Genomic DNA, 13,518 nt, shown 5'->3' on the forward strand with positions numbered 1-13,518 from the left:
AAGAACAATTACTTTGTATTTTTTTCTTCTTTTCCTGCCCATCCTTCCCTTTCCCCTCTTTATTTTTACAAAAATATTTTAATAGAATGACGTTGAAATGTAAAAATACATTTATGGTAGCTTTATCTTAGATGATTTCCACAAATGTTTTCATGACAATTACAGGGGAACAAAATAGGGTGTCCTTAAGAGGGTAAATGTGTCATCTGTTTCATCCTAGCATTTGATACTTTGATTTCTTCAAAAGCAAACAAGAAAAATCACTAATCGTTGAATAGCTTATCTTTCCTCTTCTCAGTGAAGTTACTCTCTAAGATTTGTTGTTGTTGAGACAGAGTCTCTCTCTGTCACCCAGCGGGGAGCGGTGTGGCGCAATCTCATTTCACTGCAGCCTCAGCTTCCCAAGGAGCTGGGACTACAGCCATGCACCCCCACAGCTGGCTAATTTTTTGTATTTTCAATAGAGACAGGGTTTTGCCATGTTGGCCAGGCTGGTATTGAACTCCTGGACTCAGGTGATCCACCCGCCTTGGCCTCCCAAAGTGCTGGGATTACCGAGGTGAACCACTGCACCCAACCATTCTCTAAGAGTCCTGACTGACAGTTATACAGTTAAATTACCTTGGCGATTACTGACTTTTCACTAACTTATTCAAGAATTTAACAAGTGTCAAAGATAAAGAAACGGAATACTTTATTATAAAACTTATAAAATAATTAAATATTACACATATATTTTGACTTTTCTCTATAATCCATGGTTTTATTCAACATTTTTTCTCAAAATATTACTTAGAGAAGCAAGTGAGAACACATAATAGGCTATTAATTAATAAATTAATTTTCCATAAAATAATAAAATGATAATTATATAAAGAAATAACTTGCTGTTTTTCAGAAGGCAAGGGGGTTGTAGTAGAGAACTTTTTTTTTGTTTTTTTTTTTTCCTCTGTTGATAAAATGGCTACTCCTCTAGGCCAAGCCAAGCCAAGCAGATGGAGAGAAGTTTCTAAGCATTATTTCTCTGGGATTCAAGAACTCAGGATTTTAATTAGAATGGGAACAAAGTATGCTGCTAAATTTAACAAACCACTGTCTAGTTGATTATGCTGAGCCGGCTAATCCAGCCTGAATTGAGACTTTTAAAGAAGTAAAATTGGGTTACATTCATCAAAGAAGTTGAGGAATAAAGTAGAATTTATGTAAATATGCCCTTTATAACCACTTCTCAAAAAATTACAGGAGGACACAGTATTATAATTACTTTGGTTTTGGCAAAATAGTGTGATGTTTTTTTCAACTGAGAACAATTTTAAACTCATTAATGCCTACCAACAGCTGGCTTCTGATGGCTGAAAATACTCTTATTCAGTGTGGGTCTTGGCATATTATGATTTATTAATATTAACATAGCAAGAAGACAGATGGATTTTTTTTTATTACCACTGTTTCCTTCTTTCTCTCTCTCTTTTTTTTTTTTTTTTTTTTGCTGTTAACTAGATCCTAGGGCAAATTTAAACGTATCAGTTGGTAGGAAAAAGCCACAAGAGGCCTTCAATTTTCCAAGCAGCTCTGATAGTATGTACAGAGCATTATAAATGATGGTCCCTTCTCCCTCACGACACTGCTGTTTTGCCATTTAGCTCCTCCTAGATATTTTCTAAATACCAGAAATGGGTATCTTGCCAAGACTCATTCCCAAGGAGCGGGCTATAGCTTTTCATGGACTGATTCAGCAAGCACCAAAAGTTACGAGGTTGATAACATGTGAAGGGCATCCATATTTATCTTTTATGAGTTGTTTTCTTGTATGAATTTCAATTACATGGAGATCTTAAAACAGTCCATGTTGCCCTATTTTCATAATATTCCTTGGAATACTTTTCAAGTTGTTAATTTTAGTCTTAGAGACTCTCTATAAGCAGAATATAGTTTAAACAAAATAATAAAGACACACACACACCAAATAAACATAACATGAAGCTTGCCAGTCCAGCAGCAAGCGCAATTGCGAGCACCATTTGGCTTCTCATAGAACTCCTGGCTTGGGTGTTCACAGGGTTAGTCAAACTGTGAAGTCCACGCAACAGTTAGGCAAGGTATTCCATCCAGATTTGAAAGTTCTGAGTCTCAGTCTTTAACCTGAAGTCATAAAGGACCTTTTTAAAACAGATGTCTTTGCCCTTGAATCCTTTGAAATTCAAAGGGGGTCTTTTCCCAGATCGACATATCTCAGTGTGATTCACCACTTCTTGCATGTAACAGTGCAAATCAAAGATTTTTTAAAAGTCAGATTTGTCATCGCTTCCCATTTTCAAGTGCTTCAGAGTACCATGTGCTTCAGGGAATTGAAATAGGAGCCTGGTGGCAAACTGTCTGTTCCTCAGAGCAGGCTCCTTCATCACAGCCGCAGCTCACAAATGGTTCTCAGTACTCAGCTCCTGGTCTCAAAGGCAGCTGGTCTCTCCAGAGGTTGAAAGGTAAGCCCCTGGCCCTAAGATGTTGGCGAGGACACCAAGATCAGATCTTCCTTGTGCATGACTTGCAGCATTGTTTTCCATAAAACTTGTGGTTGCAGACACCATGCTGAGGAACTAGGTGACACCAGTTGAAGAAATCTACACAGGATGGATCCTCTAAAATAAGAAAATACATTTAGCATGTTGGCTAGGGTGTCTGTCCTGTTTGTTTATTTTTTGAGATGGAGTCTCACTCTGTCACCCAGGCTGGAGTGCAGTGGTGTGATCTCGGCTCACTGCAACCTCTGCCCCCCCCCGGTTCAAGCGATTCTCCTGCCTAAACCTCCCAAGTAGCTGGGACTATAGGCATGTGCCACCAAGCCCGGCTAGTTTTTGTATTTTTTAGTAGAGACAGGGTTTTCCACCATGCTGACCAGGAATTCCTGAGCTCAAGTGATCTGCCTGCCTTGGCCTGCCAAAGTACTGGGATTACAGGTGTGAGCCACTGCGCCCAACCTTTGGTGATTTGCATATCATGATTTATTAATATTAACATAGCACCTTTTTGTTAAGGTGAGGGCCTCCAGAACAAAGGTCTTGGGCCCACATGTGGTTCTTCCGATTAAACATTGGGACTTTGGTAGGGGAGTGTGGTAGGGGCAGGATTTAGATGCCAAGAAAAGACTGACCGTTAGCAAAAGTAAATGATTTGTTTTTAAAAAATGTTACATCCAATCCAAGATCAATGTCTGATCCTCTCTGTGTAGTCTGGGAGCTACCACTGAATTGAGTGTCCAGGGAAATACCCTAAAACAGTGCTTTAGGAATCTCCTAAGGATTTTGTTAAACCACTGGTTCTGATTCAGAAGGGCTGTCGGAGGGGAGCATTAAGGGAGGGTGTGCTGCTGGTCCATGAACTATAATTCCAGGAGCAAGGAGCCCGATATATTGGGAGTCAAGCCACCTGATATGCCTGCAAATGGGTTGAGATTAACTAAAAAAGCTGGGTCTCCAACATTCTGTGCAGGTTTAAGTCAGTCTCAACCAGTTTGCAAGTAAATTAAGTCAACACCAGTCCTTGCTAATTTCTTTAGTTGTTCAATGAACAGGACAGATGTGATTTTTTCACTGTACATCAGGAACTCTTACTCACATGGGCCTCAGGAGATACAAAATGCATGTGAACATAAGTACATGTTTTAGGAGCAAGGGCACATTTTACTGTTTTGTTTGAGAAGGAATTTTGCTCTTGTTGCCCAGGCTGGAGTGCAATGGCATAATCTCAGCTCACTGCATCCTCTGCCTCATGCGTTCAAATGGTTCTCCTGGGTAGCTGGGATTACAGGCACCCACCACCAAGCCCAGATAATTTTTGTATTTTTAGTAGAGATGGGGTTTCACCATGTTGGCCAGGATGGTCTCGAACTTCTGACCTCAACCTGCCTCAGCCTCCCAAAGTGCTGGGATAACAGGCATGAGCCACCACCTCCGGCCCATTTTGCTGTATTTTTAAGGCACAGTTCTGACTTTGAAAATATTTAGAGTCTACACTACACATAATTCAGAAATGCTTAGAGTTCCTTCTTCAAGCCTTGATTCTTCTGCCTAAAATTCCTTTTTACACACCCCTTTCATGTAAGTCACGAAGCATAAATGAGATGTATTACTATTCTGTCAGTACAAGTGTTTTTGATTATAATAATTACTGTGAGTCAGGTATTTGATTTACACTATTGAAGATGACCTTGGAATCACTGCTTTGCTTCAAATTCTCCATACAATCAGCAGATACTCTTGGCTCAATCTTTAAAATACACCCAGCATCCAGCCTCTTCAGTACTGCCACTGCTCTAGTGGAACCTCCTCCATCCCCTTCCTGGCAGAGTTTACAAGTCTTTGTTCTACTCTAGACAACCTGCACTCCTTTCACCTTAACTATCAGTAATCTTCCTAAAGCTAGATCCTATTGCTCTTCTGCTCAAAGTTCTGCTTTGGCTTCCATCGTACTCAGAGTTAAATCTGAAATACTTACACTGACTGACAAGGCCTCCAGTACCACTTTTCATGTATTGCTTAACCACTCTTCACCTTGTTTCTTGTACTCCAAGCATCGTGCCATTCCTCAGTTAGATTAGTATATTCCTGCCTTGGGGCCTTTGCTGTCTCTCTGCGAGCAACACTTTCCTTCTAGATCCATATGTGGCTCACCTTCCTTGAGGTCTCTGTTTAAGTGCTAAATCATCAAGTGGTCTTGCCTGACCATTATAATCTCAAGTTGTTTTCCTGTCTCCTCACCCCTGCTACTTTACTGTCTGACACCGGGTGTTAATTGGTTGGTCTGTTGGCTGTTTCCATTTAGAAGTAAGCTTGTCAGAAGGTGGGATCTGTGCCTGTTTACCTGGTTGCTATTTTTGTAATCAGACCTCAGAACAGTTTCTGGTTCATAGTAAGCACTAAAGAAATGTGTGAAAAATTGAGTTACCTTCTTTACTACTCAAAACAATCTTTCAAAGTAAGCATTATTTCCCATTTTTTTCAAAACTTGCCCAAAGCTCCATGGCTACTAAGTGTCAAGTTAGTGTGGATTCAACTCTATTTTTATTATTTTAGAGTCCTTGCTCCTTCCACCATACAATGCTGCCTGCCCCCATCTCACAATGTGGGATTCCATGAGGAGCAGCTTATTAGTATTCAGTGTCTGGTCATCCTTAACTTAATATGACTAGTCTGCAGCCCAGGCAGCTTCCAGCCACATAAACAACCAGTTTTAATGCAGTGTGACACAAGTCTCTGGGTGGTATGACTGCTTTAGGGCCTTCTTTTCCTGAAGAGAATTTTACATATTATATGTACAGTGCAATCATAAGGATGGTTTCCCCAAGGTGGAGATCTAACCAAGACACCCAGCTAAGGCATCACACACTGATGATGGTATACAATGACTGCCCCTAGACTGGCACTCAGGATGGTCTAGGGGACAACAGAGCTGTTTGGTGACACTGGATGACAGGATGCCACCATGGGCAGAATGGTCTTCTCTAGGGTCTAGTTTAAGTGACTACAGTGGGTAGAAACTTCCACCTAAGTGGAGGAAACTCTCACAGTACCTAGCAGAGTGCCTGGTCCATAGTGGGGGGCTCAGAGAAGAGGCAAAGAACAGAATCTTCTTCCTTCTGTCACCATGGGCATCCTTACTGCTCACTAATGTTTTCTGAAAACTCAGTCAGAAAATACACTCAACCGACGTTCATAGTAGTCACCATGTCATCATCCCTATACTTGGTACTTGGAATGGGAGAAAATCCTCAATTTAGTAAACTGTAGGCTACATTTTTGGCCCAGAACAAACCCTTGGGCTTGTATCCTTTATTCTTCCAAAAGGGACTTGACTCAGCCAAGAGGCACAGAGAGTAGCTCCTCTGTTTGAGACAGGGTCTCCAAAAAAAAAGCCCAGGCTGGACTGCAGTGGTGCAATCTCCGCTCACTGCAGCCTTCACCTCCTGGGTTCAAGAGATCCTCCCATCTCCCCAGTAGCGAGGACTACAGGTGCCTGCTACCACACCCAGCTAGTTTTTATATTCTTAGTAGAGACTGGGTTTCACCATGTTAGCCAGGCTGGTCTCAAACTCCTGACCTCAGGTGATGCACCCAGCCAAGCTCGTCTTTTAACAAGCTGTTTCTCATATGCACCCTATGACTCCCCTCATTCCAGCACCACAGGTAGAATTGACCATCACTGTAACATTGTGAATACTCCACCACTTATTTGTTATTGTAGCTTTCTTTTAAGAACAGGACCCACCTCTATTCTTTCATTCCTAGAAAAGTGCTGGAGGTATACAAGGTGTTTGGTAACTTCGAGTACCTCACAGCACTTTGCACACGATCTTTCATGTAGCCATACATCATGCATGTATTCATTTAAGACTTACTGAGCACCTATTTTGTGCCCAATGTGGCATTAGGTGCTGGGTGAGCAAAAAATAATAAGACAAATGGCTTCCTTGGGCCATATGTGCATGTTGACTCTCCCTTTACTGTTGGGCAATTTCATAATCGGCCATTGTCGTTGGGGGTGCTGGTGGCCTTCTAGGCTGAATAGGCTGAATCTCTGGCAATTAAGGGTGGAAATGAGAAATCACTGATAGTGAAGAAAGGCGGACAGAGTCTGGAAGAACATGACCACTCGCTCATTTCTTCCCTATGCAGTATCCCAGCATGGACTAGGATGATCTGGCTCTGAGTCACTGCTACAGAGCTAGTTTTTTTTTGGTCTTGTGCAAGATTCTTTAGCACGAGGCAAGCATATTAGGCTGAAAAATATTTCCTGGCATTTGTCAGATTAAACAGTGAAGAATGGTACAGTTTACTCAGACTTTCCATTTTCCTGTGAGTACTCATTGCACTTTACCTGAACTAACTTTAAGAAAATATTTAGGTATAGTCCTAGGGCAGTACATATTCACTGATGACTATTTTGATTTCTGAATTGTTTTATATATTCAACAAATATGAAAATCTTTATGTATGGATTGTAATTGTCTCCTCCATTAAAATATGAGCTCCCTGAGGGCTATTCTTGTTCACCTTTATGTTCCCATTTTCAAATTAGTAATGGTTAAAAAGCATTATTGTGGCAATTAAATATTCCCTTCAGACCCATGCAAACAAGATCACTAGGATAGGCGGGGCACATGGCTTGTGACTCTAATCCCAGCACTTGAGATCAGGAGTTCGAGACGAGCCTGGTGAAACCCTGTCTCTACTGAAAATAAAAAAATTAGCCAGGCGTGGTGGTACACGCCCATAATCCCAGCTACTCAGGAGGCAGAGGCAGGAGTATCACTTGAACCCGGGAGGCGGAGGTTACAGTGAGCTGTGTACTCCCGCCTGTGTGACAGTGAGTGAGACTGTCTCCAAAAGATCATTTGGACAGGAACTTCCCCAAAGTGGTGCCTTATACAACTCCAGGGAGCACTGTCACACAGACTTCGGGTGAATGGCTCACCCATGCCACAGACTGTACCACCAACAAAGTAGGCTTTGAAAAAGTTATCTAGAGACTAGTACAGTTCACTGGAGCATGGTGCCTTTTACCTCTCTTTTCAGGAGCTGGACAGAAGTTTGTATTACAGGCTCGTAGCACCGGAGGTTTCTGATGGAGCAGACAACTTGAGGAAGGCCGGCCTTGCTGAACACAATGGACTGACCGGGTCTGGACCCCTCCCCCACAGGTGACTGTGCACTGCAGGAGAGAGAAGAGGAAGGAGTCAAACACTCTGCTGAGGTCAGTGACATCAAACAGAAGGAATTCCCATGCTTCATGACATTACCAAGATGCCTGCTGATGAAACAGATTGGCTGGAGCCAGGCACATGTGCTTACAGTCCATAGCATCTATCCTAACAAGTGTGATCCCTTTGATCTGATTAGAAGGGTTTTAGGCAAATGCTATCTATCTAGCCCAAGAGTGTGTGTGTCTCCCAGTTAAGTGACTCATAAAGAAGAGAAGCTCCAGAAATACAGAAGCTGCTCTAAGAATGCAGAAACAAATACAGACACAGCTAGGGACTTAATCACACAATTTAAAGAATTCCAGACAATCTGCGCAGCTGCAGTCCTGGAGGACATAGTTCAAAACTGGGACAGAAAAAAATGGTCAGAGACAGCTCTGGAACCACATTTGGAGTTGGCATGGTAGAGTTGGTGTTTCTTAGAAGTCGGTGATTAGACAACTCAACTGTCTTTTTTTCCAGATAGCCATCAAAAGGAAAAAACCAGGGAAAAATGTAGCCCTTTAAATGGATTTTTATTTTAAAGTTACTGCATTAAAGAAAAATGTACATATGCCTTATAATTGACTGTAGTTCTGTCTCAATTAAAATTTGAGGGCAAGTCTTGTTATCAAATAATCTAAATAAACTTTTCCTGTAAAGGGCAAGATAGTAAATATTTCAAGCTGTATAGGCATGCGGCCTCTGTTGCAAGTACTTGTCCCTGCCTTTGCAGCACTAAAGCAGCTGTGGTCAATATATTAAGCAAATGAACCTGGCTACCTTCCAGTTAAACTTTATAAAAACAGGCAGATATTGGGGGAGCAGATTTGGCCAGCTGGTAACTGTTTGCTGACCCCTTAATCTAATTAGAGTCAATTTAAAAAAGAAATCCCCAGCAATATGTGTAACACCTAGCACAATGCCTGGCCAAAGACAATCATGCTAATTTCCTCTAATCCATGTGTTGGTTTCCAGATCCTCCCGAATAGATAACGTACATACACATATTTATACCTCTACCCGGACTCTCTGAGGTGGGTAGCACCCGAGTCCTCTGAACAGCTGTGCAACAACATCTGTTGGGTGGAATGCTGGAAGGACCGCATCACACACCAATCCTAGCTAAAGTTTCACCCAAATCTTCCGAAAAGATAAGTTTAAAAGTTGAGTATTCTTGGCTGAATTGCCTGAGCTTTAGGGACCATACTATCCACGAATAGGAGTACTTAGCACCGTGCATAGTAATGGCTTGACAAACATTAGCTATTCCACTGTTCAGAAACATGATGTAAGAACCAAATGAGTAAAGGCTGTGAGCAGCATTTCTAAAACAAAGACTTGAGTGATAGTTTCAGTAGCAGCAGCAATTAGCAGTGTATGATTGGCCTGGTGCTAAGTGTTCTATACACATTTTCTGATGATCAGCTCTGCCAGATAATAATTTTCTAGACGTGAAAACTGAGGTTTACAGATTGTTACCTGCCCAAGGCCACATGGGCAGAGATGGCCAAAGAACAAAACCCATTCTGCCTTCAGAACTTGAACCCTTAGTTGTTTTTACTTAGACAACCATTAACAGACTAAGAGCAACTGTTTGCAGAATGCCTCATTTTTCGACATCTCACTTGAATAGAAACCTCCTCAATCTGCCTGTACCCACCTGCTGCCATGGCGATGAATACCATCCAGCTACCACGTTGTACACTGGATGGGCTGGGCAAGCCCGTTGGTTGCAGGTCTCTTCCAAGTCCAGGTTTGGTCTCTTAATATTCCGGCATCTTCGCTCTGGGAAAGTTATCAGCTTTCCCTGGAAGCCCTTCTCGCTGCACTTGATCTCCCTCTTCCTCACGCCCAAACCACAGGTTGCAGAACACTAGGAGACAAAACAGGATGTGTAAAAGTGAAGACTACCAAGGTCAAATCTTCTGAACAGATGCACATGAAACAGGAGGGATGGGATTACACAAGGTCAACCATACTCGCTCATCGTAAAGATACAGCAGCCAAGTACCTCATGCTATAGGTAAGGAAACCAAAGTTCAGCAAATGGAACTCACTTTCCCAAAATCACATAGATCATTAGCCTCATGAAACAAAAAAGGGACCTCGAGATGCCACATGGGTGTGAGATGGAGTCCAGAGGGAGAAAGGCAAGGTGGGCAAAAGGATTTCCAGGTTTAGGGTTACACACTTACAGGTCCAGATCTACCTAAGGCCTGGGGAGTTAGGAATCTGAGTTGAGGAGGGTAAGGGCCAGACAAAAGGATTAAGAGCTGAATGGGAAAAACCAGTGTACAGCAAATAATTACCCTTTAAATTTACCCAACCTCTCACACATAGGAGGTAACATGACGAGGGTCAAAAATAACCTTTTAGGCTGGGTGCAGTGGCTCAGGCCTGTCATCACAGCAGTTTGGAAGCCCGAGGCAGGCAGATCACTTGAGCCCAGGAGTTCAAGACCAGCCTCAGCAACATGGTGAAACCACATCGCTACAAAAATTAGCCAGGTGTAGTGGTGCATGCCTCTAGTCTGAAGTAGCAGATCACATAAGCTAGGGAGGTGGAGGCTGCATTGAGCTGAGATTGTGCCATTGCACAGTAGGCAACAGAGCAAGACCCTGTCTCAAATAAAAGTGACTCCCCAGTTTTACTTCTAGTGTGTCACCCAAGGCCCTCATGATCTTTCCACCCCATCCCATGTCCCTTCTGTACTGAATGTGCAGTCACCTGTCATCACTCCTGAGGAGAGGCTGCACCCACTGTCTGGCACAACCTTCCCCCCAAATCCCCTTTTGCTTTGATTCCTGCTCATTTTTCAGGCCATGCTCCCTAGAAAGGTCTCTTCTGATAAGGGTTCTTCCCGAAGTCCAGCGTGGGTGAACCTTGAGCTCTCCCATAAAATTACAGACTTCTATCAAGGCACTTGGCATACCTTATCCATGTTTCTCTATGGGTGCTATACAAAATCTTGTGCCCCTACTGCTCAGGCATAGGCCTGAACAATGTGGGGGTGTTTTAGCAATGTTTCGTGCAGAAGAAATCAGGAGAGAAGAACTGGCACGTAGCAGGCGTTTGGTATCAATGTGTGCAACAAGAAGGAGTTCTGTGAACCTAGATGCTAGCGGGTCAGCTGAGCATCTCAAGAAACCTCCAGCAGTGACTTCTAAACCATACCTCGCTCCATGAAGAAGCGACCCACTGGAGCCGGTTGTTCTTAGGGCATCGTCCAAGCACGCAGCCCTCCTGCAGCTCAGGTCTGGGGAGGCTGGTACACTGGCTCTCAGGGAGGGTTTCTGCGGCAGAGCCCTTGCACAGGAGTTCACGCCTCCTCACTCCTCGTCCACAGGTCTTGGAACACTTGAGAAGGAAGAAAACGTTCTATTTGCATTCCCCTAAGGTTTCAGTAGCCACATTAAAACATAAACAAAAACACTAAACATATTCCTGTGAAAGGTGGGATGAACTCCATGAACTAAAGCTCTTTTTATGAGGTCTACTTAACCACCCCCATTCCCATTTCCCTTTATCCATACCTACCATATAAACAATTATTTGAATTCTTTTTGTAAATTATATTCCTTACTGCAAAGAAAGAGACTAGACTCAACACCATGTACTACGTAGATTTACCCTCTGCTATAAAGGAATATATTCTCTCATTTGAAAGAACCCCTAAACAAGCTAAAAAATACTCTCCCTCCTGACCCCTAATTCCCTAACATAGCAGACTCCAATTTCTTTGGCACCAGGGACAGCTTTTGCAGAACACTGTATTTCCATGGACAGGCAGGGCAGTGCTTTTGGGATAAAACTGTTCCACCTCAGATCATCAGGCATTAGATTCTTATAGGGAACATGCGTCCTAGATCCCTCACCTGTGCAGTTCATAAAAGAGTTCAAGCTACTCTGAGAATCTAATGCTGCCACTGATTTGACAGGAGGCAGAGCTCAGGCTGTGATGCTGGCCCACTGCTCATCTCCTGCTGGGCGGCCCAGTTCCTTACAGGCCACGAACAGGTACTTGTTCATGGCCTGGGGGTTGGGAACCCCTGTGCTAACAGATATGTCCTAACATAAAAAAAAAAAAAGAAAAAAAAGCCTTACTCTGACCTCTGGTAGGGGATATGGTAGTATATTGCTGAAATTAATCAGAAAGCAGCATCCTCCAGCATCTAACATACCCTAAAGGAAAACACAGTAGAACTGTCTTCAGTGGCTGCTACCTGGCTTCATAGTTCAGATGGTAAAACTCTTGCCTTTTTTTCATTCTTCCCTAAAATTTTTTTGCCAGCCATGATTGAGCAGCGGTTGAGCTATCACTGCAAGGGAGGCAAGCTATCACTGCAATAACTGCTTCCAAAGCAGTTATTGTAAAAGGTAGACCACCTATGGAAGCCATGGATCAATTTCAGAACCAATAAGTTGTTCTAATTGTTCTTTGATGGATCCAGAGGCTTATACTAATGTGATCCAGATATAAGGAATCACATTTAATCATCCTACAGTTCTACAAATACACTCCTGCCTCTGCATGAGAAGAAATCCACGTCACTTTAAAATCTGCACAATTCATTGAGCCAAATTTGTTGGGATTTTAACTATGTATCAGGGACTCTCGTAAGCATTAGGATTGGAATGCTTAGGGCAGGGCTTCTTCCCTTCAGCACCACTGACATTCTGGATCAGATAGTTCTTTGTGGTGAGGAGCTGGCCTGGGCTGTGTAGGACATTCACTCCTACCTCACTAGATGCCAGGAGCACTCATCTCCCTAAGTGGTGACTATCAAAAATGTTCCCTGGTAGGCAAACTTACCGACAGTTGAGAACCTTTGCTTTCGAGGGAACTCTGAGCTGTGAAGGACAGGTAGCTCTATGTCTCTTCTAACTTTAAAATTTTGTGTCTTTCACCGGGAATTTGTGACCATAGCCAACTCTATGTCCTACTTTTCTCTGTATTCTTCTAACTTTACCTCTTTCCCATTGAAGCAAGAGTTAAATATCTCTTCTGTGCTTCATTCTTTGTATTTGTGTTTCCCGTTAGCTTTGGAGAATTCTGTAGCCAGGTCTCTATGCCAGTCTTCTGACACTGGAATCCTTTCTAGCTGTGCTCACAAATCTGGCCTAACTGGCCCCCACACTCCAATTTCTGGTCCTCTGAGGAGGATCCTAAGCTCTGGGAAAGGCATGCCGACACTTCAGATTTCATAAGGTTCCCTAAAGAACATTAGCAGATTCCCATGAAGATGTAAACTGCTAAGAGCCCCTCGGAGAGCAAAGACACCTGTACCCCACTTGCCTTCATGGGGAATGAGACCAGTAACTCCCAAATTTTCTCCTGTTACCTGAGACCAGGGTCCAAGGCTCCATTCTGGAGGGCAGGCGTGGCTGTTGCAGGCTTGGACCTGAGTGGGTGTGCTCACTGGACACAGAGAATGCAATACTGCTTCCTCCTTCTGGAAGGGTTTCTTTTGCACACACTGGATCTTTCGGCTCTGCTGGCCTCCAGCACAGGACTTGCTGCATGTACTCCATTCACCTGGCATCCAGCTTTCAGTGCAAAACAAATATTTCCAATGAAGCCAAACTTTGTACAATAACTTCCAAAGCAGTTATTGTGAAAGGTAGACCACCTATGGAAGCCATGGATCAATTTCAGAACCAATAAGTTGTTCTAATTGTTCTTTGATGGATCCAGAGGCTTATACTAATGTGATCCAGATATAAGGAATCACATTTAATCATCCCACAGTTCTACAAATAAAATCATCTATTTTATCTACAAA

The 13,518-nt window shown here is 43.0% G+C and overlaps 2 protein-coding genes across 3 annotated transcripts in view; one reads left to right on the top strand and one right to left on the bottom strand.

Moving 5' to 3' along the window:
* Positions 1–13,518, top strand: part of SYCE1L (synaptonemal complex central element protein 1 like) — a 105,698-nt gene that overhangs the window by 88,448 nt on the left and 3,732 nt on the right. Inside the window, exon 6 of the transcript XR_012428705.1 lies at positions 7,569–9,758. The gene's annotated coding sequence lies outside the window, so the exon portion shown is untranslated. The remainder of the gene's footprint in view (positions 1–7,568; positions 9,759–13,518) is intronic.
* Positions 680–13,518, bottom strand: part of ADAMTS18 (ADAM metallopeptidase with thrombospondin type 1 motif 18) — a 152,355-nt gene continuing 139,516 nt past the window's right edge. For both annotated transcript variants that reach the window (XM_005592600.4, XM_005592601.4), the window contains exons 19-23: positions 13,078–13,282; positions 10,910–11,092; positions 9,396–9,608; positions 7,557–7,704; positions 680–2,636 (exon numbers count right to left, since the gene is read on the bottom strand). In XM_005592600.4, the coding sequence (XP_005592657.3) occupies positions 2,521–2,636; positions 7,557–7,704; positions 9,396–9,608; positions 10,910–11,092; positions 13,078–13,282 (865 nt within the window). In that variant the 3' untranslated portion in view covers positions 680–2,520. The remainder of the gene's footprint in view (positions 2,637–7,556; positions 7,705–9,395; positions 9,609–10,909; positions 11,093–13,077; positions 13,283–13,518) is intronic.

Source organism: Macaca fascicularis, chromosome 20, assembly GCF_037993035.2.
Source record: "Macaca fascicularis isolate 582-1 chromosome 20, T2T-MFA8v1.1".
Lineage (NCBI taxonomy): Eukaryota > Metazoa > Chordata > Mammalia > Primates > Cercopithecidae > Macaca > Macaca fascicularis.